Consider the following 27,656-nt stretch of genomic DNA (forward strand, 5'->3'; position numbering starts at 1 on the left):
AAGATCTGATCCAAACTGTGACCACGATTTAATGAAATGACAAACTTTAAGAGCTCTTAGCTGATTATGTGGTGCATTAAGATTGTATTACATAACTAATGGAATATAACTCGCACACATTGGACAAATGTGATGTAAAGTGCAAAATTTAGAGCCACTTACTTAATTTAGGATTGCACTATTTGATGCCCTGGGAGCGGGTTGCAAGATAAAATGGAAATCCCAAACCAAAAATGGTCAAAGGAAGTGATGGAAAGATTTCCGAGGTTGTCGTTACTCAAACACTCCTGGATTTGAGAAAGGCCTGTTTTTATTACTAGGCTTCACTGCCTCCCTGTGGTGAAAAAAGGTACTGCAGTACATCGGCATTTAGAGCTGGACTGATGAAGAGGAAGGTGTTCATTAATCCTGACAGTTAAAAACAGTGTACAATAAATGGTTTCAGCATTTTAATGCAAACATGAAAAGTCTCGTTTATAAAGGATGTGCGAACAAATTAAGAAACAAACATGACACATTGTTAAAAACGTATAAAACTTATTTAAATAGTAAAAACAAGCAAAACACAAATAGCAATACATCACACTGGAACTAAAGAGGGGGAGTTTTAAATAAAAAATATCAAATTTGTACAAAAATGGGGGAAAAAAAGCTCATGACAATGTGTCTTACAATAGATGAGCTCCAGGAACATAATAAAATCATGTGACAAAAAAACTGCCACTTACTATCAGTATGCATGTGCAGCCAATGGTAATTTGATAATCAGTGTGTGTATAACAAGGCTGAACACTTCAAGGCTGAAACTTTAAACTCAAACTCAAACTCTGCATAAAAAACACAAGAAAACATATCAATCTCTGCCGACACAGATCTGCAGGATCTTATCACAGTGTCAGTGAGTTGACCTCTATGATCTGCTGCAGGATGCTGTCCACGTCGGTGGTCTCCATGCTGATGCCTGCCAGGTCCAGTTGGGGCAGGAGGGCCGTGAGAAGCACCACCACGTTGTTCCGGATGCTGCGCAGATTCTCCTGTGATGATCTGATTGGAGAACAGCTTCATTATTAAAGCTATTAAACATAGCAGCCGTTCAGGTGAAACTCTATTAAGGGGAAATTCACATTTTATAACATATGAATGAGGACATGACTTAAAGGTCCAGTGTGAAGGATTCAGGGGCATCTAGTGGCAGAAATGGTGTGGGCACCAAAAGCCATTTATATCTACATATGGAGTCAGCCATGTTGTTTCTACTGTAGTCCAGAACAAACAAACAAAACACAGGCACTAAATAGGGCCATTTGCAATTTCGCATAATGTGGGATTTGTACTTACGCGTCCAATTGAAGCTGTACCTATTGTAAAGGCTCTGCGTTGACATACAACCTACGCCATACCCTACACTGAACCCTACGGTGTAGCCAGACGTGCACCTCCCCAGAAATGTAACTAATTTTTGTAAGCTCAAACCATTTCCCTCCATGGAAACAAAGCTTTTATTTACTTTAATTTCACATATAAGACATAACAAAATTGTGAAGACAATAAAGCCTCCACAAAAATAGCATTTTACGTCTTGTGTGTGATTTATCCTGGCTTCATATGAGCAGAGGAAATCTCTACTTGTCACAAGGCTAATTTATACAATGTAAAATGCCATAGGCTTGTGCTAATAACGTTAGCATGTTATATATGTTTGGAAAACCCGTTTAATATAAGACAGTTGTTTTGTTGGTGAACCTTGAGAGTTGTAATAGAGCCGAATTTTGTAACGTTACCTTTGTTAAATGTTGCTGTTGTCCCTGGCTTCATATGAGTAGAGGAAAAGTCTGCTAGCTACTAGGCTAATTTATACAATGTAAAATGCCATAGGCTTGTGCTAAAAACATTAGCATGTTGTATTTGTGGGGAAAATGTGTCCAGCAAAGACAAGTGCTTTGTCTGTGAATGCTGCGAGTTATAGTGAAGCAGATTTGTGTACTTGTGTTTGAAATGGTCTCTATTAAGCCATGTTTAATGTGTGTTTAGAATCAACTAAACTTTACAGCACTTCACAGAAACCCTGCCACAGACTAGTGTTTTGGAGGTGTAACTGCAGAGTACATAACTTGTAGTGACAGTAAATTACGTTACAGACACTAACATTTGATTCATTTTTACTGCTATTCATTACCAAAATCTTTTTTAAAAAACAAAAAAGCTATTAGTGAAACCATTTTTTTCAGTGTCATGAACCACTAAAATCTGTTTACTAAAAAAAATTACCCAAAAGTTTAATTCACCAAATTGTTCAGTGCTTTACCAAAACAGTTACACACACTGAACTAAAACACGGCTGAACATTTAGTTCATCTCACCGACTAGTTCAGCTGAGAAGGGAAAATGTAATTGGATAAAGATATCATTTGAAAGTCCTACCTTATTATGCACCTAATCAATAAGTACCTGGTTCAAACTCGGGGTGGGGAGCCCTTCTGTGAGGAGTTTGCATGTTCTCCTTGTGTCAGCATGGGTTTTCCAGGTACACAATCCAAAGACATGCAGGTTAAGTGGTGACTCTATATTGGCTGCAGGTGTGAATGTGAGTGTGAATGGTTGTCTGTCTCTATGTGTCAGCCCTGTGATAGTCTGGCGACCTGTGCAGGGTGTACCCTGCCTCTCACCCAATGTCAGCTGGGAGAGAGGCAGGAAATAGCACCAAATATTTTGGTGTATGAGGTATGTCCTACTCTGAGACTTACAGACACTAGAGGGAGGGAGAGGGGTGGGCTTGTTGGCTCAGGCCTTACATCCACTGTATAGTACATTTAGTGAAAGAATCACTGAATGTGCACTGTTTCCTCGCAGTGACAGGAGTGAGTCTGTGAACTCTTGCATGTTCGCTTGCGACTGAAAGCTCAACTGAACTAAGAAATAAATGGATCGTTTCAGGAAGTGATTCAGTTCAGTTCGTTCACTTGAAAGATTTGTTCTTTTGACCTTAATGTTCGCGAACGACACCACACTAGCTTTGTATGAGTACCTAATTTTTCATCAGTCAACAAACTCAATATGTTCAGCCAGTGGTGCCTGTACACTGCCTGTCTAGAATACACACCTGCTGTCTTCACAGGCCTCGCTGTCACTGGCTATCATCTTGCTCGCAGTCTCTGTCTTCTTCTTAGATATGTTCTGCTCAGGCTGCTGCTCCTTCTGCTCACACACAGGTCTCTGACCCAGGACCACCAACCCCTGACGTTCTGCAGCCTGGGTCGGGCTGCCTGATGAGGTGGAGCTCTGATGCAAAGATAGAAAGCAGAAGGTTAGTTGGAGTTTGCTTTCTTTTAGGATTAAAGGGATAGTTTTGATCTTTTGAAGTGGGGTTGTATGAGGTTCTTATCCATAGTCAGCAAATTAGCTACAGTAGATGGCGGGCGGCACGCTATCAGTTTGGAAAAGCGGGAAGGAGTTGCAACATGGCAACTAAGCAAAGGACTGCTGTTGACTGGGGCAGCGGCATCTAACTGCTTTAAACACAATGACACAAACTAATGGAGGCAGCTCCTGTGTTCAGAGATGTTGAGTCACTGTTTCTCTCAGTGCAGTGTGGCTTTAAAGAGAGCAATATAATGGCTTCCGGTGGAAATCACTATCTGATGGCAAGGTAAAGCTGTGAAAATAGTCTTAATATAGAATACAGTTAATGATTTTTTTTAGATTGCTCAACATATTTTGCTGCTGCCCATGTCTAGAGCAGTACTTTCTTTGCCTCTGTTTGTGATTTATCATCAGAATGAGCCTAAAATAAGGGCGTAAGTTTCAACATTGTTGGGGACACATATTAAACAGAGGCCTGAGGGTCCTCCCCAATGAAATTTTGAACATCAACGCCCCAATTCCTGCATTCTGGTGAAGTTTTACACACTAATTTATGGTGGTTATATCTTTCATTAAAACACTACATTCAGGCAACAGGTGACGATTCAAAATATAAAAACAGGCTATGATAGAATATAATGCAGTGAGGCTTTCAGGCATTCTGTATGTTTACATACTTATTTTCCTGTAGGTCAACTTTCCTTCTTTAATGTTTTCTCTGCTGAGTCAACACACATGTAGGTGAAGTTTACTTATCGGCCCTCCTGTGTGTCTTAAAGCTATAGTTGGTAATGTTGGAGAGCTAGCAAGATTTGGAAGCGGCACCTCCTCTAAGCTCCACCCCCTGCTCCCCCTCCCGTCAGTGCCCCATCCAAAGTCACGAGCCCAGACACGCCTGAACGCGCATCCTGCAGTCAGCAGAGGAGAGCCAAGTAAAATAACAAATCCCCCCAAAGCAAAACAAATTACCTGTCCAACAGAAAGACAGCAACCTCTGCATCACTTTTCAGGCCCTTCAGCTCCCTCAGTTGTCTCCACTGTTCAAAAGCTGGACTGCTGTTGATGTCTGCTTTGTCCTCTCCCTTTATCCAAAGCCTTTTCTGCCTCTGACTTTCTCTTCTCAGCCTGTTTAGTGGGGCGAGCCTTTACAAGTAACACTGGAAGTGATACTTTTGGCTGCATTTTCTCTGCCATTGCGCAGCAATCTCCTGCTAACTCAGTATTTCTGCGTGTGCTGAATATTTCCGGCAACGGTGACATGTGATGAGTGCGCGCAGGGAGGAGGGAGGGAGGGACGGAGGGGGGCTCAGGCAATACGAGACATGAAGGCATCTGATTGGTTCTTTCCATTCGCACTGAATGGCAGGGATTGGTCAGAGTTTTTACAGGCCTGCAGCTGCCACAGAGGTCAGATTTTTTTCATTCCTTTTTCTGAACACATTATGTATTGACTACTCTCAGGATGGAAGGACTATTTCACCCAGTATAACAAAAAGTATTTCTGAACAGGATTACCAACTATGGCTTTAAGTTTGATGATGTAACCTCTTTTAATGAGCATGTGTGGCACCTATCCACATTAATTGATTTTAATTTATTCATAAACCCCTGGACATTAACAGCCCGTATGTGTTTCAGAAAGATTTCTGATAATGTTGATAACTTTCTGCGCATTAAATCATATTCCACCTATCTGTGCTCTCTGAAAGGTCCAGTATAAAGTTATATTTTTAGATTTTTTTTTTGTAATATTACGCAAATAAACTTGCAATTTAAGGAGAATCAAGTCATAATGTTTCAAGATGTATTATGTAATTGCTCTGCATTCTAGCATCTCCTTTGGACTGTCTGACAGACAAAGAACCCCATGTGGGACACTCTGTGGCAGGGGGGGCATGTTTTTTTTTGGATTATAGGACCGTTGAAGATAGATAGGAACGGTTGGGGAAAGAAAGGGGGGAACTTGCAGCTAGGGGTCCATACTGAAAAACAAAATGCACCGTCCCTTACTGAATCAATACGAGACGTGATTTGTCCTGTATGGGACATGACCCTACCATCCATATGCAAACCAACACTCTTGACCTAAAATACTGTGTATAAACTCTGCTGACCTCAGCCGTGTCCGTCTGGCAGCCGACCTCTCTTCCTGCTTTGGATACTGGCGGAGTCACCAGCGCTCCATTTGACTTCTCAGCGCTGCTATCAGGAGATGTCATCGTCCCTTGAGTTGTCTTTGTGATTTCCAGACCTAGAAGCCTCCGCAGCCTCTGGGCCTCTTTCTCTACCCAAGCCAGCTTCCTCACGTTAGCTTCCCGTTCAATCGTCTCTGGAGGCGGTGGTCTGCTCAGTGTCACTGTTGGTCGACTCAGAGGAGAAACCATCACAGTCTGGGTGGGGGGCAGTGGGTGGGTCCAGGTGAGGTTGGTGAGGGTTCGCTGTGATGTTTCACCTGGTTTCTCTACTTGGCCGATACTGTCCTGGCCGGTCGTCTTACAGGACAGTTTTTCAAATATATTTGTTTGTTTCTCAGGGTTCGTCTCTTCTGCCACGTTTTCTGGGACAGACTTTTGCTCCCCCCGAACACATAGCTTCTTTTTCACACAGTAAAACAATGACCCTGGTTTCCTTTTGAAGCTGCAAAGGACAAAAGCTGGTCAGTTTGTTTGTTTACAGTGTGAAATTAACTTATAGACACTTTAACATCCTTGAAACAGGGCACCCTTCACACTCTGACAAAATCCCAATTTTGCTAGACCACCCTGTTAACATAATTGCGTGCCCCCGAGCAAAACTTTTTTTTTTTTTTTTTTTACCGCTGTGAAAAGGTAGATTTTGAAAGGCTGAACATCACCAAATGTGAACTGCAGCAAAATGTTTTTCAGATGAAAGCATGTTGTGAATTTTGTCTTAGGGACTGTGGACGGTGTTTGTGTCCTTTAAAAAAGGGTTAGGGTTAGCTAACCCTCTCCTAAGCCTAACCTACGTAACCTCATGCTAAGTACGTAATGGTTAACGCCCAACCATGATTCTTATCCTAAACCTAACCTACTCAACTTGTCCAAAACTAATCTATGTAACTTTGTCTAATCCTAACCTACAGTACATAACTTTACTAACCTAACCTATGTAACTTTACTTTCCTAACCCTAACCTACGTAACTTTATTTTCCTAACCCTAACCTACGTAACTTTACTTTCGTAAACCTAACCTATGCAACTTTACTTTCCTAACACTAACCTAGTTAACTTTACTTTCCTAAACATAACCTAAGTAACTTTACTTTCCTAAACCTAGCCTACGTAACTGTACTTTACTAACCTAACCCATGTAACTTTACTTGCCTAAACCTAACCTATGTAACTTTACTTTGCTAAACCTAGCCTACGTAACTGTACTTTACTAACCTAACCTATGTAACTTTACTTTGCTAAACCTAGCCTACGTAACTGTTCTTTACTAACCTAATCTATGTAACTTTCTGCTAAATACTTACAATTAACATCCAACCATAATTCTTATCCTAAAACTAACCATCTTACCTTTACTTTTCCAAACTTAACCTACATAACTTTTCTTTCCTAACCTACGTGACTACGTAACGGTTAACACCCAACCATGATTTGTATCCTACACCGAACCTTGGTAACTTTACATTAAGTACGTAATGTGACGATGCCATTTGTAGGGCAATAATTTGTTAGATATCATACGAACTGCTGCATTTTAATAAAATGTAAGATATGAAACGTTGTATTATTCATGTGTCTGAACTTGTACACAGTCAACATGCAACATAACCCACCAAAACATGTCTGCGTTGTCCTCCTCTGTTTCCGCTGACTCCATGTTTGTGTCTTTTTCCTGGAGCCTGTGATCACTCGTCTCATTTTCCACATGTGTGACTTGTGCTTGGTCTTTAATGACCGTGCCTTTTCCAACAGGCCTCTGTTGTGTGTGTGTGTCGTCAGCTGTGACCGTACTTTGCACTGGTGCATCATCATGCATGTGTGTAACTGTGTCTGCATCTGCCAGGTGATCTACGTTTGTCTGATCTTGTTCCTGTGTGTTTTCCTCTGTGTGGTGACGACCTGCTGTTCTTATGTGTTCAGGTGTGTATGTGGACTGGAAGGTGGGCTGGCTCGGCTCTGATGAACTGCGTGACAGGATCTGATGTTTATCCGCTTGGTCCTTGAACTCACACATCTGCAACACAAACAACAAAGCACATGTACAATACACATAATATATGCAGATGATATGTAGTAAAACAGCACACTGAAACCTTTAGACAGAATAGTTTCAAACTTTTCACTCACTTCCAATGATTTTTCTCGTTTTCTGCTTTTGGAATGCTCTCTGCAGGAAAAACAAACAGATTAATGAGTTTAGAGGGGCAGATACTCAAAATATGGTGAGGTTTGACTCCAAATTATACATTTTTATTTGCCTGGAAACCACACGAATCAGTGACCTCATGTTTTATTGGCTCTGGCGGATGTGTCTGGTCCCCCTCTGAGTCAGACAGATTTTTTAGCCGACTGGCTCTGGCGAATCACAACCGTTTATCTAATATGGGGCGAGTTTAATATGATGATTATCTAATAGCATCCAGAGGGGATTTTGGTCTACGACGATTAATCGCACCCCTGAACTGAAAATTAACCAAGAGGTTTCAGACGTATGCTGCCTTCAAATGAAATCAGACATATTGTAGGCTGATGGGGTGGCAGGACAGTAAAACGAAACATGCATGATGATATGTTGCGATGGTGATGTCGTGTTGTTTACAAAGAATGGAATAAAATATAATCGGTAAAATGATTTTGTGTTTACTATGTCATGTATTTTTTTAGTAGCCTAGTGTACAGTCATTGTCTAGGTCGCCCATCATGGAGGATGGCAAAAACTTAAGATATTTCAACTATAAATGGAGATGCCATCTACCGTTATCATTGACAGTATTTTCCACCAGCCTCAGCTAATTTCACCGTTCTGCTCTCCCCCACTAAAATGTTACTGTTTGCTGTCCACCGTCTCTCTGATTCCACGTGAACACAGCATAACTTGCATTTGCAAAGTGGACTAAAAATGTCACTTCAGTTTAGGGATGCCCCCTAATAGCTGACCAAATGTTAGTCGACTAGAGAGGTCATTGGTCAGCAAGATTTCATTGGTCGTTTAGTCGTAGGAAAAAAAAAAAAATTAAACAAACATGAATCTCTATTAGGAGCTGCGCCTTGTCAAAATAAATCAAAACCTATATGACTGGGCCATGTGGGAATTTAATTTGGAAGGACAGACACAGGAAGAGGCAACGCTCAGCAGTCAGACAGGAGTCATGTTACCAACCAATCATAACTGACAGAGATCTTTCCCTTCTTCTGTAAATATTCAGTCTGTGGTAAATACGGAAAAGTTGATCATGTTAGTGTAGGGCTACCCAGAGCTTTACATCTGTCCCACAGACGATAGACCTACACACTTATAAACAGCACCTGGAAGAGGATCAGCTCTGCACTCACAGGCTAGTTAACAACATGTCGGGCAGGAAATCCAAAGTGTGGGATCATTTTGAGAAGGTGAAGGACGAACCCAAGGTGATATGTAAACTCATCTTCATTGGTCGACTACAAACATGACGTATCATCTGAAACATAGAAGTAGCTACGTGCCCATTAGCCACTTAGCACAATCATTACTGCTTTGCTGACAGTGTCATTAACAGGCGGCTCGCTCAGTGTGTGACGTGCACTTGTAGATAAAATATAGGCCTATATTAATGAAGGTTCATTAGTACGGTTTTGTATTTCCCTGTAATGTAGCACAGTGTTAACAATGTTACTGATACTATTCTTTCTCACACCTTCAACTCAAACCATTGTGTTGCCCCGCCCAAAATATATCATTTAATTATTAAATTAATATAATAAACATGCGGGCGACTAGTCGACTAATGGCCCTAAATGACTACTATTGGTCGACTAGGAAAAATCTTAGTCGGGGGCAGCCCTACTTCAGTTGTTGAATAGGCTCTCACCTAATTTTACTCTTTTTGACTCCCAAACCCTCAGACACTTGAGATCTTGAGATCGGGGCAGGTATTTCTGATTGGCTCTTTTGTCTCCAACCTGATTGCTGGTAGGATTATTGATTACTAGGGAAGTAGGGCGGCACTGAAAATAAAAAGTAGGCACACCACAGCCATATATTTATAGTTTATACAGATCTGGATACCAAGTTTTATGAGCTTTTTTATGGTATTTTTAAACTTTTATGAAACTGGAATCTCACACTGTTAGTTAGTCTTTACTTTATTAGTTTACAACCTAGCTATCTCGCTAATTTCTGCCAGATAAACAGTAGCTATCTAAGCCAGTTAGCTAATTTGATGATTCCAGGTACTAATATATATATATTACTAATATATATATATATATATATATATATCAGATGTTATATCAGATGTTAAAAAAAGTTTGGGGTTTTAAATGAACAAAGTGACTAAAAAAAAATCAACATAAATATTCTTTTGCATATGTGTGTAACAAGTCACCATGTGTTTTTCACTGTCAGTGAGAATGCAGCAAAACTAGAGACTGAGTCACAAGAACCGGAAATAAGAGCATGAAACCGACATATGGAAACCAAAATGGCACATAAACCCACATACACACACACACACACACACACACACACACACACACACGTACAGGAAGAGCAGCAGTGAGAAACGTCTGTACGTGTGTAGACTCTCACACAGGCAAAGTTTGAGAGGTCTAAAGAAATGAAATGGGAATTTACTGTTTCTTGTGGTTTTTCTGGTAGCTGGGTGTTAACAGTTCCTCGCTGTCTTCTGCTTCCTCTGGTGAAGAGCAGCTTCTGAAAGACAAGCAGACCAGGCTGAGCAGCTCAACTACTGCTAAAATTCACCTCAGGGCCTTCCTGTTACAGCCACACACACGCACACAGCCACTGGCCACCATGTTAATGCACATATAGATATCTTCAGTCCTACATGACAGCCTATCTAGAGAGGTTTTACATCTCACAAATCAATCAGAGAGATGAGCACGTGATCACCTATTTATTTCGGAGCACTGGGAGCCTTGTTTCTCGGCAGTGAAGAGTTCACATGATACGAGGACAAGAGAGATACGACAAAGAGGACGGACTTGAATTAGGGATGTTGTGGCTGATGGTCGGCTTCTTAACCCCTAAACCTCAGTGAGGCCCAGACACGTGACCACTTCAAGCTACAGTGGTAACTTTTACAAAAATAATGTTGTGTCATATTTGCTGAAACTGTCACATTCCCACAGAAGAACATGAGATGAACAATCTGTGAAAAACATCATGGCAGCCGCGTCACAAACTTTCTAATTTTACGACTAAACAGTTTAGACTGATATTTGAACAGTGCTGCCTACTACTGACACTCCATACTACTACACACTAGGAACACTACAAGGAGACAGAGGAACATGATTTGTCTACTGTACCATTGTGTGAATATAGTGACAGTTTCAGCAAATATGACAAAGTTATTTTTATAAAAGTGACTTGCTGTTTGGGAAGGAATGGTTAAAAATCAATGCACCAGAAGAATCTGAGATATCCTAACTGTAACACCTAGCGAACTCCAGCGAACAAAGCACAAACTTTGTCCAAAGATACTAAGTGACAACAACATTCAGGAAGCCTAGTGAGCCCTGATCAGACCTAAGGCTTACTGTTGCTCTGAAAATAGGCTGGCTGTGTGTGAAGTGTCACAAAAATAGGGCAAGGTCAAGCAGTTTTTCAAACAAACTACATTCTCAGCCTGTTCACTGACGCAAGTTAGGACATCGTCATTGAGAAGTATGGAAACAATCTGATGTTCACTCGTTCACATCGTGTCAAGTTAGGAATATGTTGGTGAAGATCCTCAGTCATCCAGGTCATGGTAATCCTAAGTGCTGTATAGTAGGCAACTGGACTTGCTTGAGTTTCTTAAAGACATTTCACCTCTCTTCCAAGAGGCTTCTTCAGGTCTAACGGACTGGTGCCGAGTCGCAGGCTTCAAACCCCGTGTTGGTATGAATGCTTACAGAGTCATTAAGGTCACATGTGAGTTGCTGACCCACTCGGCCATCATCTTTGTCAGCAGGGTTACACCTGGACTCATCTAACCCTAACGACACACATGATGGTCTGGTGGGTCAAGCAAGTCCAGTTGCCTACGATATAACTCTGAGGATCCCAGTTAGGAAGAACTGTAAGTGTTCTAGTATTGGTCAAAATCAAATGGCAACCTCCAGGGCTCGAAAATAAAGCCACCGTGAAGTGGCAAAAACTGCAGTACCTCGAATGACCACTTGAGGCTGGCTCCAGAAGCGAGTTAATCCCCATAGACCCCCATGTTAAAATGCTCAACTTTACAACAGAAATAAACATGTTTACAGCATGGTAAAAAAAAAAACAGTTATAGCTAATTCCCCCTTCATGACAAATGTACAGGGGGTGATTTTTTATTTAACTCACCCTTTTACTTTCATCAAAGCTTAAAGTTAAGGGTGTAGCCACTTTGAGTGACAGGCTGTCTGTGAGGCGTCACCACAGCCTATGAATCAGCTCCATCCTTTGTCCAAATCGAGGACAGTGATGGCCAAAATGCTGAACTCAAGGCTTCAAAATACGAGTCCACAAACCAACGAGTGATATCAACTCAGTAGTGTTTTCCAATAGGACCTTCCTGCGTGGTATATGCCAGTGTCTCCACTCCATGCTCTTAGGTCATAATGCAACCTCTCCAACATCTCAACTCTTAAGTCCAATTCAAGGACAACAATAATCATGAATACACACCTGTAACGTGGATTGGGGTTCTGGCTGCAGTTCCAGTTTTCAGGAATCACACTATAATGATTTGCAGCGATTTTTCGCCACTTCAGGCATTCTTCACACTGTAACCACATGGGACCCCTGTAAATACAGACGTACATGTATGACAAGTGTCAGTATTATCATCATTTCTTTCATTATGTCTGTATATGTATGTCTGTTTATATTTGTAGCCCTTATCAAGTTCACAACGGGCAGCAGTGTAGGTTAGTGTGGAGGATAAAGTGTATATGGGTCAAAGGTGCTGCAGATGTCACATCAAAAATCCAAGCCGACCATAATGTCATCATTCTATTTGCAATAGAACAGTAGTTTTGCTGCAATGGGAACTCTTGATTAAACAGGAACTTACAAAACAAAAATATTTTCTGTTGAAGCCCTGTTTAGTTCCTGGTTTTGCACAGCATACAAATAATGCTCAGTTGGTTATAACAGCTCCTGCCTCAGCATGTTTACTCCTCTTTGCTACTGTCAAGAGAACAGATCAAGAAGCAGCGTCTCTCCTCTCTGGTGTCAAGCTTTGGAAAACAAAGTACCTACCTTCAATTTCAGTTTAATTGACAAGTTCCTACATGAGAGGGTTATCAACTGACTTGCACTTTCTTGGACTGTTACCAACATTATTATTAGTCTACAGAACGTGGACAAGTTATTTTACTCACCAAGTGGTTTTAACGGTTTGGTGTGCTGATTTAGAGCCAGACAGACCAAATGAACCACAATTCTCTTTCAGTAGCACACAGAACACTCACTGAACATGTAGCTCACACTGAAAGGAACAGTTCACCCCAAAATAAAAAACAAAAAATTTCCTCCCGCCTGCCATTTTTCAATCTAGATTGTTTTGGTGTGAGTTGCAGAGTGTTGGAGATATCGGTCATAGAAATGTCTGCCTGGCTTGTGGTCCTCAACACGCCAAAAAATACTTTTGAAGAACTTAACATTAATGTCTCTTTGGAGAAATCTTGACCCAGTTACTCAAGATAATCCACAGACCTTGTTGTGCGCAGCTTCATGTGGGAAGTATTTTGTTGCTACCGAGCTAAACTCACTGACCATATCACTGCACAGAAGGAAGAGTGCATCTACTCATGGACGAGAGGCCTGTGACAGCGCAAGATGTAAACATTAATGGTGTTCTCCTCAGCTGAGTCGTATCATTAGCTAGCTCAGTGGTGCTAGGTGAGCTAGCAGTAGATGCACGCTTCCCTCTTCGCGGTGATATGGTTGATGGGTCGAGTTTGGCAAAAGAAAATAGTTCCTACATGGAGCTGCTAACAACGAGGTATGTGGATTAGTTTGAGTGGCTGGACTGTGTTTTCCGAAAAGAGACATTACTGCTACGTTTTTCAAATGTGTTTTTTTTTTTTTGGCGCTTTGAGCACCACAAGCTGAATGGCAACTCACACCCAAACAATCCATCCATCCATTTTCGTCCACTTATCTGGGGGCCAACCTCTAGGTTGCGAAATAGCACTACAGGTAAGTGAAAATCTGATTTTGGGGTGAAGTGTCCCTTTGAAAGTACATTTTCTTTCAAGCACCTTATGAAGACACTTGTAGGTGAAAAGGAGAACTTTGTTTTCACTTTTAGCACTACAACTGACAGATAAAAACAGTCATCACTCACTCGTCGGCATCATGCTCCTCTTCATTTACTTCCTTCTCTAGAGCCTGAAACTCTCGTTCTCTGGCCCTCTTCTCCGTCACCTCTTTCCAGTAGTCGTTCAGTTTTAGGCCCAGAGCGCCCAGGGTGAGTCTTGGGAGAAGAAAAAGACATTCAATTTTTTTAACTGTTTTTCTTAATATCATAAACACAACATCACAACTAAGAGTGTGTTAGGCATTAAATTCTTGACACACTAAAAGAAAAGAACGTCTGTGGTCAAAATGACTTTTACGGTGACCAATTTCGGCTTCCCTGCTATAGAACGCTTGGCGCCACATATGCAGAAAAAAATGAAAGAGGAAGAGTTGCATGAGTCTCTGGTGCTACGTGTCCTCTTAAGTTTGTAAACACTATATGTAGCAGTGCCCTTATCTGCTGCAGCATCACAGCCAGCTAACACCACAGCTCACATTAGCAGAAAGCCTCTTGTGTGTGTGTCTGGTTTTGTCTTTGCATGTGTGTGCTGTACCTGTACTCTTTGGTGTATTCAAAGTCTTGCTTGTTGTGAGCAGGCTTGAGAAAGTTACACTCGATGATACCGATGACCCCGACTCCTGCCCTTTGACCTGACGCCTGTGGAGAATTGGGAGGTGAGATTTGAGCAAAGGCAGATATCCTTCATACTGAATTTGGAGCAGAGCATGAAGACATACAGTGAATTAATTTTCCTCTACCTTCAGCTGGCAGCCCACTTTCTCATAGGCTTTAATGAGCCGGTTCCTGTGGTACATCATGATGCCATAGTGGTCTCTGTTTTTCGGGTTCAGCCCAAAGGTCACCTTCACCTTCTCTTTCTGGCAGACAGTAGTCAAGGTAACAGCACTGGAATAATATTAGGTAATACAAATATTGTGCAAGCTCAAGGTATCAGTGGTGAACAGACGCAATAGCTAAATTTATATTTTATGGTTGATACTGATTACAAGAATATAAATGCATATAAACTATAAAATAAATGCAAATAAAATTACAATTTTAAATGACAGGAAGTTGGTTTTTAACTGCTTTCGGTGCTGAACAGTTCTAAGTACTCTGCGCTACAGGCACACTTCAGCTGCTGCCAACTGTGGTTTGCTGCTCAGCCCAAACAATTAGCTATTGTTAAAGCAGTGACATGACTCACCTCTGCCCCTGGTGTGATTAATAAAGTTATCTGAATCTGAATCTGAAGCTCTCCAAATCACAGACATTTCTCAGCATTAACACTGACTGCAGATGGAAACAGCATGATTTCATAGTTGCATGGCTTTTATCTTACCTCTGGTATACCTTGGTGGATTTGGGTGGCATTAAACATTTCGATCAATAATGTAAAACAAATTTAAGAGCCACAGTGTGTTACCATTCTGACCACTGGTGAAAAAAACAAACAAAGAAAAACATTGTGACAGCGAATAGATTTAAATCATGTAGAAGAGGTTCACATATATAGCCTAACTAACGTAAACTTTTAAACTGTATTGTCTGTAGTAGCCTCTAGAGCTGCAACGATTAGTCAGTTAATCGATTAGTTGATCAACAGTAAATAGAGCTACTATTTTGATAACTGAATTGTTTTGGTCATTTTTTAAGCAAAAAAGCCAAACATTTACTGGGTTTGTGCTTATTACGTGTGAGAAATTGATGCTTTTCTTTGTCATACACCATGAACACAAACTGAATAATTAAGTTTAGTTAAGTCATGGATTTTTGGACTGTGAGTCTGATAAATCAGACCACCTGAAGACATCACCTTGCACCTTGCGGGTACTCTATTTTCTGTCATTTTATTGAGAAAATGATTAATTGATGAATCCAGAAATGAATGGGTAAATTAATTAAAAATGAAAATGATCATTACGTGAACGTCTCTGCTGGGCCAAAGTAAAGTCGCAAGTCAAATATTCTCCATGTGCTGTTCTTGAGAGGAGATGAGACAAACAAAAATCTGAAAGTGAAACAATAACGCACTCTAAACTGATATATAAACCACACGACTTTCGTTTTCTCCTCTGATGCATCTGTTGCCTTGTCAGATCCCAGCAAAAGCAACTCTTGTGATTTATCTCCAACTTCCCACTTCCTGTTTGCACCTAAATAAAGGTACACATACAGGTAATACCTTGGCTTTATACCACACACACCCACCCACACACACACAGATAGTGTCAGGATACGCTGAACTGGGGTTTGTACACATCATGCTCAATCAGTTTCAGCCTCTTCGACACCAGTTTAGCCAGGATCTTCTTCCCCCGCAGTATAATCTGTGTCCTCGGCTTCAGATACAAGATACTGAGGTAGGCCTGAGACACACACAGAAACACACACAGAGAGACGATAAATTTCAAACATCTGCTTTTGATTTATTCTTTGGTCTGACAAAATCTGCTAACACACATTATTTTCTAAGTAAACTGCATCTAATTATGAGTTTTAAGATTGTCAGATTAGAGATGAAATTTACAAAAAACAATGTGAAAGGAAACTGGAGCTGGGTTACTACAAAACCACAGACATGTCTGCGATTGTGAAGGAGTACTCCAGTTAGTGCGTGAAACTGGCACACGAACACCTACACCCTGCCGTACACACTTCTACATAGGATTTGTATTTGCTATGTACTGTAGAGGCTTACCACACATTAACCACAACCACTACATGTCCTGTCCTGAATTTTACTCTTACCTCCATCTTAACTACTAACACTAAAATCCCACAGACTAGTCCATACCCATTGAGTAAAGCATACCATACCATGACTTAGTCATACCAAAAATTAGTAAAAAAACAAAAACCATTCGGCCACAGGTGGAGCCACAGCGATTGGTTGCATTTTAGCCATTTTTAAGCATTTTTCTGTTGTTATAGCGCCACCCAGTTGCCAATTAGAGTTAAATTTCTCCAGTCACCTTGAGGCGTCCTGTTCTACATATCTACCAAGTTTAGTAAAATCGATATGGCGGTTAGGCCTAGATAAGAAATTAGCTCTCTAGCGCCCCCATTTTGTTTGATCGGGTCAATAATGGAGGGGTCCCCTCAGATTATGTGTGGTCATATGCCTACAAAGCTGCGTGGTGATCGGTGAAACCCATGAGATGTTATACACCTTTATGTGATGAGCCACGCCCTCCGCAATATTCATTGCCTTATAGAAGCTCAGTTTTAGTAAGTTTTCCAACTTTTGCCAAGAGGGAACTTTAGATATTGGTCCCTAGATTATGTTCACAGAGTTTCATGCAGATCGGTCATAATTCCTAGGAAGAGATCGATTTTAAGTGTTTTTCAAAAAATTCAAAATGGCGGAAAACCTATATAACCGGAAGTTATGGCTTCTTGAGGCAAATTTGTTCCTCATGAGGAGAGGCATCTCTGAGCAAAGTTTCATGTCTCTACGACATACGGGGCATGAGATATGCCCATTCAAAGTTTGCAATTTCAATCGGTTGCTATAGCGCCCCCCTTTGGCCAATTGATGTAATATTACTTCATTTGCATCCTCCCATGACCCTCTACCACTGTGCCAAATTTCGTGGAACAGACACACCCACAGACAGAGTTTTCGTCATTATATAGTAAAGAAGATTGGCTTGAGTGAGCGCCTTCATCACCCCCCGCCTGGACTACTGCAGCAGTCTACTCTATGGCTCATCTTCAAAAACCCTCAATAAGCTCCAGCATATCCAGAACTCTATTGCTCAGCTACTCACCTACTCTCGACCCCGTGACCATATCACCCCTGTTCTCCATAAACTCCACTGGCTCCCATCCCCCAGAGAATCCACTTCAAAATCCTCCTCATAACATACAAAGCCCTCAATAACTAGGCCCCACCCTACCTGTCTGAGCTCCTCCATCATCACTCTCCCACCCGCCCACTGCGCTCTGCCAATGCCAACCTCCTGTCCCACCCCACCCGGACCAAGCACAAATCCTGTGGGGACAGGGCCTTCTCCATCGCTGCTCCCACCCTCTGGAACTCACTCCCCAAACCCATCCGAGACTCCCCCTCTCTCCATATTCAAAACATCACTCAAGACTCACCTATTCAACGCTGCTTACAATCAGTGAAAGTTTCTTCTCCTCATTTTTTTTCTTTTTGTGTCCCTGAATTTGTAAAGCGTCTTTGAGTGTCATGAAAAGCTCTATATACGTATAAAGTATTATCATTATTATTACTATTATTATATAACTTGCCACAGCATAATATAATTGCATTCAACTTGAGACGAGTTTAACCCAACACCGTAAAGATTACATTTGAACTTAGCTGACTCCAATCCTCCAGATGGATGACGGAAGTTTTCTGAGTGATTTATTTTATTTTATTTTTTTTACTTTTCCTCTTCATGTCCTACTATTTTTTTTGAAGGACAGTAAACTAGCTCAGCGACATGGCCAAACGCAAGTATGACGCTGAATTTATTAAACTGTGTGGACCTTGAACTAAAGACTAAGGAGAAAGGCTGGACCAGTTGGGAACCACTGATCTACAGGACTGAAAGGACATCACTAAACAAAAACCAGACCCAAAGATGTTTTGTTGCAAAAGCAAGCGGACATCCAAACCTCTCCTCTGTGTCTCTAGTGATCACGTTTGTCCAACTCACCCTGAGACTGTAGTGCATGTCGGGGATGTTATGTTCGGCTCTCAGGGATCCACTGTTCCTCAGACCCTTCCTCAGCTCCTCGATCTGAATCTCAGGCAAACGAAAGTCACTCACATCCGTCTGGAAGTCAATCTCTGGCTTGCCATCTTTGGCCCTTCAGGGTAACATGAAAGGGAGCAGTGGTTAAAGCAGGTAATGACACATTTTATATCACTGCTCTCAGACGAAGCTGCAAAAATAAAATCAGGTTTTCCAGTGTTAAAGCTACACAAACTGGGTCCGAATGTGTCAAATGGGCCCTGATGTACAAACCAATATGAGTTCTGCTGGAGTTCAATCAGCACAATCTCATTTACTCTGGCCAGTCTTCATGAGCGCAATACCGAGTGTGTGATAATGATCAACATGGTGGTGACACTCTTTGACTCCAATGTAAAGAGGAAGTGAAACAGTCTGAAAAACCCCTTTAACATGAACTGCCGCTCAAAGTGTGCTTTCACACCTGTAGCGCGGTTAATTTGGTCCAAGGGAAGAAAAAAAAAAAAGACACGTTACTGCATTGTAGTTTTGGTTTGGTTCCTGCTCACACTGATGTTTTACAAACAGACCAAGAGGGGAAAACATGAAGTTACACAGACTGAGAGGCCACTTGTTGACTGGACAGGTGTGCAAACTGTGATACTGCATCATCAAATCCTGACTGACAGAAGTTTATGCAGCTTTAATGTATCTGAGGTGTATATTTATGTTCTTTGAAGTCACAAAATGTTCAAAAAGAAATAACTGATTATTAACATCAGCAGTATAATTAGACTACAAAGTGCAAATCGACTACCAGGAAGGAAACGTCTCGTAAAGTAATGATTCAGAGCTTATTGCTGCCACTGTCACACACTTTTTAATGGACTTAATAAACTGACAAAGTACACAGCAGGGGAAGTACCTGCGCCGATGTGCATACATGTTACCATGGTTACCAAATTATTTGCATAAATGGGCTGAATACAGGGCTTTATACAGATCAGATATAAGATTACTTCCCAAAACATTTCATGATCAACAGATGAAGTTTTTAGTAGTTTAGCCTTTGAAATCATGCTGGTTGGTTTGTTTGTTTTCACACCACAAACCAACCACTTGGAAGCAGATCAGAGTCCACCTTTTCAGGCGATCTCGGTTTGCCTGGTCTGCACCAGTCTTCGACTGACAGGGGCAAATGGACCTGTGTTTGGTTTAACTGAACCAAAGAGGTTAGGTGTGAAAGCACGCCCTTGGTCGAGAGAACTATGCCACGAAGAGAGCAACAAAGAAAAGGGACTTCAAATCTATACACTCAAATTTTCTCTGCATTTCATACAGTGATGATGTTATGAGGCCTTGTGTCCGGACGTGTTCTTTTGCATGGATTTGTGTAAAAGCATACTTAAACAAATATCATATTGTGTGAGTGTGTGTGTGTGTTCATGTTTGTTTGCCTGTCTTTGTTTGAGTCTGTGTTTGCATATTCATCAATCTCATGTCAAGGGATAGTTCCAACATTCTGGAGAATATGCTTATTGTCTGTGTTACCAAGAGATAGATGAGTAGATCAGTTTCACCTTCATGTCTGTATGGAAACATGATGCCACAGCCAGGAGACGGTTAGCTTCAAATAAAGACTGGAAGCAGGGGGAACCTCTACTTTGGCTCTGTCCGAAGGTTACAAAGTCTGTCTACCAGCACCTTTAAAGCACACCTATATAGTTGATAGTTGAAGTGTAAAAATGACAATTTGTGAAATAAAACATGTTAATAACTGTGCGTTAAAGGTGCATGGCACAGTTTTTTAAACTATTTCTGTCTGCTTTCAGTCTTCAAGCTAAGCTAACTGTCTCCTTGCTGTAGTTCATATTTAATGGACAGACACAAGACTGCTATTAGACTTATTATCCCTCCTAGAAAGCTAATAAGTGTATTTCACAGAATGTCGAAGTGAATTTTGAAGTACGAACATGCAGGTGAGAAAAATCTTTTAACACTTACTCTTCACCTAAATTCAGCAGGAGCTAATGTGTGATTCTGACCTGCGGATGTTCCAGATTAGTATCTTGGTGCCTTTCTTGGAGAGAATGGAGTCAAAGTGTGCAAGTATCTGCTCCTGGGAGGTGATGATGGAGTGTTGGAGGATGGCTGCCAGGCTGGCCTCTGAGTCCTCGGTCACCACCAGAGACTGTAACACTGAGTTAAAGTCAGACCATAAAGGAGCTTGCAAGATGACAAACATATTCTCTATCAATCAGTGTAAAAAAATATTGTTTTATGGAGGATATTGGTTTGTTGGTTGAAGGGGACGATGGGGACAATGACGGCCTGGGCCTTGATGTTCTCCAGGTAGGTCTGAGACAGCATTCCCACGGTCTGGCAGCCGCCGTTCTTGGTGAAGATGAGCGCGTCGCGGCCCAGACGCATGGAGCCAGACTTGAAACCGTTGCCGTACACGCCGATGGCATGCTGACTGGCCTTACCCGAACCCTTTTCTGTAAAACCAAAGCTGGACGTAAAGGTGAAGGGGAGAGTGAGGACAGAAGGACGCGCATCTGTGTGTACATTAGAGATAGAACTTGTAGAATACACTGTTATCATTAATCGCTAATTAATAGAGGCAAGAAAAAATGTAAAAAAAAAAAAAAAAAAGAGAGAGAAATTGTGCACAGAATTGTTTAAAAAAGGAACAAATTCAGAACAGGATTACTGAATATTTTATACATAACTAAAAGGTTCTTTGTAGAGCAGCAGCAGTATTACTACAACGGCAAAGTCACTATGTAAACTTGATAGTCCCTCACTGGTGACAAATCTAACATGTCAATCAAATAGAGTAAAGTTTAGAAAGAATGATAAACACAGACATCTGTCAGTATGAGACATTCCTCCTGTCGTCTCTGCTCCTCCCTCTGCTGCTGAGGTGATTTCACTGCCTGCAGGTAGCGCTGGTAAAGTTTAACATACGTGGCAAACTAAGCGGAACAGTTAAATGCCCTACAGAAAGATCTTTTTGGTTTAAGCTTGTGTTGTCACTATTACCTGGGCTAATGCGCTGTGCTTCTGTAAAACACGATGTTAGCTGCAGGGGAAGAGAGACTGTGGACAGAGCATTGATTGACTGAAATCAATAAGCAGGCTTATTGATATAATATTTGTTTTTTACTCATGAAGGTTTTATCGCAGTAACAGTAATGAGCATGGTTGTTATTAAATTAAGTAAACTCCAATTCACTGTCTCCACAGCGACCTCTATGCTCCGCTGTTTGCTCCATATTTGTGTGTGTGTGTGTGTGTGTGTGTGTGTGATGAAGGAGCAGCACAGAGCAGCGAAGAGGCTGCAGCATGGTAATACATGACATTAAGTACAGATAAAAGAGCTGCTAACATCGGAGCTTAACAATACTGCAATCTTTAATGATTTAGCGCTGGTGCTTGTTTAATACTGGCGAGGTTAACGGGGTCAAAGCTTCATGCATCCGTGGGAAAATGCACATATCAAAAGATTGATCTCGGGTTTTCTGAACCAACATAGGATCATTCAAATGAAGATCAATTTGAACCTGTTGAATCGATTATTTTACCCCGCGCTATGGGCTATGGTCTCCCTGTTGTGGTTGTGCAATGGTTGATGCACTCCCTTTGCACTGCAAAACTGAGCCTCTACTTTTTGGGAGATGGTGCTCCATGGGGGACGGAATTGCATAATAAAAGTGAGGCTTATAGGGAACCAATCTGAATGCTGATGGTATAGCCACTACATTGTGCAATCAACGTTTACTTCATAATGACAAGTTCATTAATTCATTAATTAATTAACGAATCGTTTCAGCTCTGTGTGTATGTGTGTAGCTTTGCATGTTTGAATTCTTTAGACACTGTGACACGTGTCTAAAGACAAAAATGCTGGTGAGTCACTCTTTGTGGTTGACACGCAGGAGAGAGGAACACTATCAGTGTGTGTGACATCATGCGAGTAAAATGTGTCTGATGCAACACGCTTTTAAAATCTGTAGCACGTGTTTCATTCACATGTAAACTTCATGTGGATGTGCATACATGTGTCTTACCTGAGCATCTTGTGCAGCTTGTTGGGTGTCATGCCGCTGCCATTATCAGTGAAGGTTAGACATAGGTGACCGGATTCATCTATTACATCTATCCAGATCTGTTTGGCCAGTACACCAGGATCTGACGCGTTGTCTACAATATGTAGAAGATAAATAAATTATTGACAGGGAAAGAGAGATGGTCAGAAAGATTGTAGTGTAGAGGCAGATGTCATCCAAGCATAAATCTACCACCGCTTTACTAAAAAGAGTTTATCCATCATTTTTTATCATTACCTCATTGCACAGGAAAACCGTGTCATACACAGGAACAATAAGATGGCTGTTAGCTCATCCTGAATGAGGAAGTTGGAGCTTAAACTGTGTAGGACATTTACTACAGTCAAGCTTGACTGTGTGGGCTTAACTCTGCCCAGTCAGTTCCCATTGAGTCTATTCATAGACTCTAAAGATGACGGTCATCGCAACCATGACATCACCCACTGGTTTGTGGACTCCAGTTCTGAAGCCTTGAGTTCGGCATTCTGGCTGTCGCCATCTTGGTTTTGGAGCCAGAAGTGACCAAATTTGGGCGAGAGGGCGGAGCTATGGAGGAGTGAGGGGTGGATCTAACTGACAAGCCAAGGACACTATCGGCAGACAGTCCGTCACTGAAAGCGGCCCACCCTCAAATATGTGTAACTTTAAGCCTTAAAGAGCAACTTGCAGGTTAATGTTTTTGCTAAATTTTTACTTAATCTTTCCAGAAAATGGCCCTTTTGAAAAATTAATGCATGATTTTACATGTTTTACAAGTCAAATGCTTCATATTCCGTAATGTGGGGAGTTGTTGTACTCGACTCTGCCTCTGCACATTGCACATAAGTGTGTGCTATTGGTTGTAAGCAGTCATGAGCTGGCTTTTTTCAATAGATTTGCATTGTATTTTATCATTTTCATCATGGTGAAGTTTTGTGTGTGTGCAGGTTGCACAAATTCTGTTTTGTCAGGACACTGAATCCATGGTTTCCCTGACAGGAAGAAGAATGGAGCTAGCTTTTACGTCTGGGTGCTGTTTTTTAAAACATTTAAACGGATGAGTTATATCCTCCTGAGACCCAAAGTTTTGTGTGGTGTACATTTTTAATTTCTCCTAGCTATTGTGGATCAGTAGGACCTGGTAAGAACAAAAAATGAAACATTGTCCCAATGTCCTCAAACAATACGACTAATAAAGTTCCAACGTCCTCAAACAAGACAATAAAGTTCAAATGTCCTCAAACAAGACAATAATAAAGTTCCGATGTCCTCAAACAATACGACAATAATAAAGTTCCAACATCCTCAAACAAGACAATAAAGTTCCAATGTCCTTAAACAAGACAATAATAAAGTTCCAATGTCCTTAAACAAGACAATAATAAAGTTCCAATGTCCTCAAACAATATGACAATAATAAAGTTCCAACGTCCTCAAACAAGACAATAAAGTTCCAATGTCCTTAAACAATACGACAATAATAAAGTTCCAACGTCCTCAAACAAGACAATAAAGTTCCAATGTCCTTAAACAAGACAATAATAAAGTTCCAATGTCCTCAAACAATATGACAATAATAAAGTTCCAACGTCCTCAAACAAGACAATAAAGTTCCAACATCCTCAAACAATACGACAATAATAAAGTTCCAATGTCCTTAAACATCAAAAAAGACAATAATAAAGTTCCAATGTCCTCAAACAATACAATAAATCCCACCTCAAATGTTTAAACAAGACATAATAATTCCTCAAAGTCCTTAAACAAGACACATGTTCCAATAGGTTTATGTTTATTTAGAAAGGGACAGTCACATTAATTAACACAATCACTTAAGTCACATAAATTTGCCAGATTTAGCCGTACAGGCTCATTTTCATCTGCAGTTCCTTGCAGGTTGATGGTATATGTGTATATGACAAAAATACATTAAAATAACATACATAAGCACAGAGCAAACATATAACCATAGACAAAAGCACATAGCAAAGCACATAAGCAAAAACAACTAGACATAAGCACTATTAATAAAACAGTGACATTACCATATAACCGCTTGAGTCTATTGCTATTTTTATGCTTCAGACTTTAGATGCTAATACACACATATTATAATCTAGTACTAGTTTACTTCTCTAATCTTAACCATGCATCTGTGGTTGTCCTTTGCTGCTGTGGCCCTTCCTTGCTTGGTGTGTTTATCTCATCTCATATCTTTATCAAAACCACTCTCATACAAGACTGATTTTACACGATTTAGAGTTCTAATTTGAGTCTCTGCTCTGAGAACCACGGGAATTCACTTTACAAACATATGTTTTAATGCTAAGATATGAACCCAAAGTGAAAAAAATGCACTTGGCTCTTCGCTCATTGCATCATGTGAGCAGAGAAAGCAGTGATGTCAGCGCCTCTGCATTTACACAGCGCACTCACACTGTTCTTCCTGTTAAAACTCAGCAGCCAACAGAAGGTCAACACGTCTGAGCCAATCACAGAGCACACAGTGGAGGACTGACAGTGTTGACAGCAGAGACACAGAGGCTTTGATCATGAGGAGGGACAGATCATCCAGTGATTCATGCTGTAGGCTACTAAAGTCCACATCATGTGTCCCTTTAACACAGATATCAGAGATCAGAACATATAAAAGTACTATAAAACCTGATCTTAGTGCAGGCTGTAAGAATCTGAGGAATACTGTGACCAATGCAGGGAGGAAGCAGACACCATAAATACAGCAAGCTCTTTTGTAATAACTTAATAACATAATTATTACCATGCTACTCCTGTATATTGTCAACATACAAGCGTGCCACAGTGATAAAACCGTTTACTGTGGGAAAGAGGAAGTCCACTCGGTCCATCTTAGCACCAACACAAATATCTCTTCAACACACGCAGTCAACTTTTGCCAAAGAGTGCATGACATTAGTGAAAGCTGCAACGAGTTGTGCAGAGCGCACCAGAGCTGCAGGTGCGCACGAGTACACGTTTAAGCGCAAGACTTGACAGTGAGACCTACCTATGAGCTCTGCCACCGCGCTGAAGGGCCAGGTGTGACTTGTGGAGTTGCTGTTCAGGAAGGAAGGGCTCATCTTGACAAGAAAATAAAAACAAAACACAAGTGAGTGTTTCAGTTTCACACATCCTGGAGCACATATGAAAAATGTGAAATACTGTACATACGGAACTCAGGCGGATCCCATGCTCGCTTAACCTCGCCATTACTGCGTCTGTGTTTTTGCCTCTTGTGGCGCCTGTCGTGTGTTTTCTGCGCGCATGCACGTAAGCGGACACAAGCAGTGGGCGTAGCGTCCTGCCGGCTGTCAAAGGAAGTCAACTGACTGTGCACCAGTGAAGAGTGAATTCTTTCGTGCATATCTCTGTACTCTCTCAAACACTCAAAGGACAATTTGTGCATATTTCCCCCCATGTTCTGTTTCTCATGAGTTATCTGTGACACTACCTGTGGCTGATTAAGCTCTCACACACACTTTCACTTTTCCTGGTCCCATTAATAGGGGAGACCGGGGCACAACCTGACACGTTTTAGTTTGGGCTGAATGTTAAAGTGTTTTATTCTAATATGCACATCTCTGCTACAAACAAACAGTTAATGTCTTTTTTTTAAACTTACCTTTCTTCTACAATTGCACTGAACATACTGCAGAAGTAGTGGAGGTGAAATGTTACAGCCTGCCCCATGGGTGGGGTTAATTGTAACAGGCAAAGGGTTAGCTGTAACACTTGGTGGAAAAGTCTGTTTAACCCACTAGTTTAACCCACTGGTATGGTTGTGGCAAGGAAACTTATTCTACTTATGTGGAAGTCAGATAGTGCACCAGCATGTGATATGTGGATAAGAGAGCTGATGAAAGTATTATATTTTGAAAGGTTAAGGTTTTTTTTTTTTTTTATTAAGAATAAGGTTCAAATATTTGTCTGAATTTGGAGCCCTGTACTTGATTATCTCAGGGGTGGTGAATTGTAATGGTCTAACTAAATGACAGTATACCCTCTATCACTGTGTATCCACCTTATTCCTAGCCCCCATGATACCTTGTGTGAATTATGGGTGCGACTTCCAGCGTTGAACCAAAAGCGGCGGTTTCCAATGGTAACAGTTTATTTACAGTATTCTATTCTTCTTTCCAAGAGCAATTGGGAAATAAAACATAGAACACAGCACCTGTTATAGCTCAAACAGAATTATGTGATCATACCATCTCAAAGCATTGTTATTTTTTCTTTTCAACTGAGCACGCTAGCAATTAGCTTGCCTTGCTCCGTTAAAATATCGTTAACTTTAGCATGGCCCGAGCTAGCTTATGGTAAATATCTGCTCCTTCTAAAGATGATTTCTGATGACTTATTAAGAGATACTAACACATTCAGCAAACATTTAACATAATTCAGTATGAACTGTAGCTCCATGTAAAGTGAATAAATGTGATATTTCCCAGCTAATCCTCCACTCGTCTGTGTTAATGATGCAGTTCACACATTTTTTTTTTTAACTTCTGATTTATTTAAAACTGTTCTGAACGAAACATGATGCTGAATTTAGCAGCAGACTTCAGTCCCTTTTTGTTCTGGTTACATGTTCAACACACAGCTGGTGAAGACAAAAATCTAGCTTGTGCTGGTTGTTAGTCATTACAGGCACCGATAGTGCAACATGTACCAGAGCTCCACAAAGACATTTTAGAAAATGCTAAGTTAACATTGGTTAAATATTTGTTAAAAAATAAATCAGTATTTGCTAAACTGAAAACAAATTACTTTCGAAGAGAACCATCGTTGGCAGAAGTTGTGCCCATAATTATTTCTGTAGCAGTGGCCTCAGGAATAAGGTGGATATGTACTTTATATTAGTTGTGATGTTGAAGTCCTAGGACTTGTTTTTGTTTTTCGAACTATGAAGATATTTGTGACTGAGTTGTTAAAATGATTCACTAAGCATTTGTTTTGTATTGAAAATCCTGAAATAAAGGTTAAAAAAACACAATTAATTCCATCCAATTTTATCTATATACTATAAG

The 27,656-nt window shown here is 40.9% G+C and overlaps 1 protein-coding gene across 1 annotated transcript; it reads right to left on the minus strand.

The window, feature by feature from the left end:
* Positions 1-436: 436 nt before the first annotated feature.
* zgc:152774 (uncharacterized protein LOC553526 homolog) lies at positions 437-25,921 on the minus strand. Its single transcript, XM_049586020.1, has 17 exons — positions 25,801-25,921; positions 25,637-25,709; positions 22,594-22,726; positions 20,811-21,032; positions 20,566-20,712; positions 18,503-18,656; positions 16,070-16,198; positions 14,588-14,707; positions 14,383-14,486; positions 13,875-14,003; positions 12,209-12,325; positions 10,166-10,243; positions 7,681-7,720; positions 7,167-7,567; positions 5,475-5,997; positions 3,101-3,279; positions 437-1,044 (listed from the first exon to the last, which is right to left on the minus strand). The coding sequence occupies exons 1-17, from the start codon at positions 25,837-25,839 to the stop codon at positions 888-890; spliced, it is 2,745 nt and encodes a 914-aa protein (XP_049441977.1). The 5' UTR covers positions 25,840-25,921; the 3' UTR covers positions 437-887.
* Positions 25,922-27,656: the final 1,735 nt, after the last annotated feature.

Source organism: Epinephelus fuscoguttatus, linkage group LG9, assembly GCF_011397635.1.
Source record: "Epinephelus fuscoguttatus linkage group LG9, E.fuscoguttatus.final_Chr_v1".
Classification (NCBI taxonomy): Eukaryota; Metazoa; Chordata; class Actinopteri; order Perciformes; family Serranidae; genus Epinephelus; species Epinephelus fuscoguttatus.

Bases quoted from the DNA above. Each gene is read 5' to 3' on its own strand.
- zgc:152774 (XM_049586020.1), bottom strand. From the start codon at position 25,839: ATGGCGAGGTTAAGCGAGCATGGGATCCGCCTGAGTTCC. The intron at 20,713-20,810 runs TATCCTCCATAA...CTCAGTGTTACA, and splicing joins CCCTTCAACCAACAAACCAA to GTCTCTGGTGGTGACCGAGG. The intron at 10,244-12,208 runs GTGTGTATTCAT...CTTGTCTTTCAG, and splicing joins AACCCCAATCCACGTTACAG to AAGCTGCTCTTCACCAGAGG.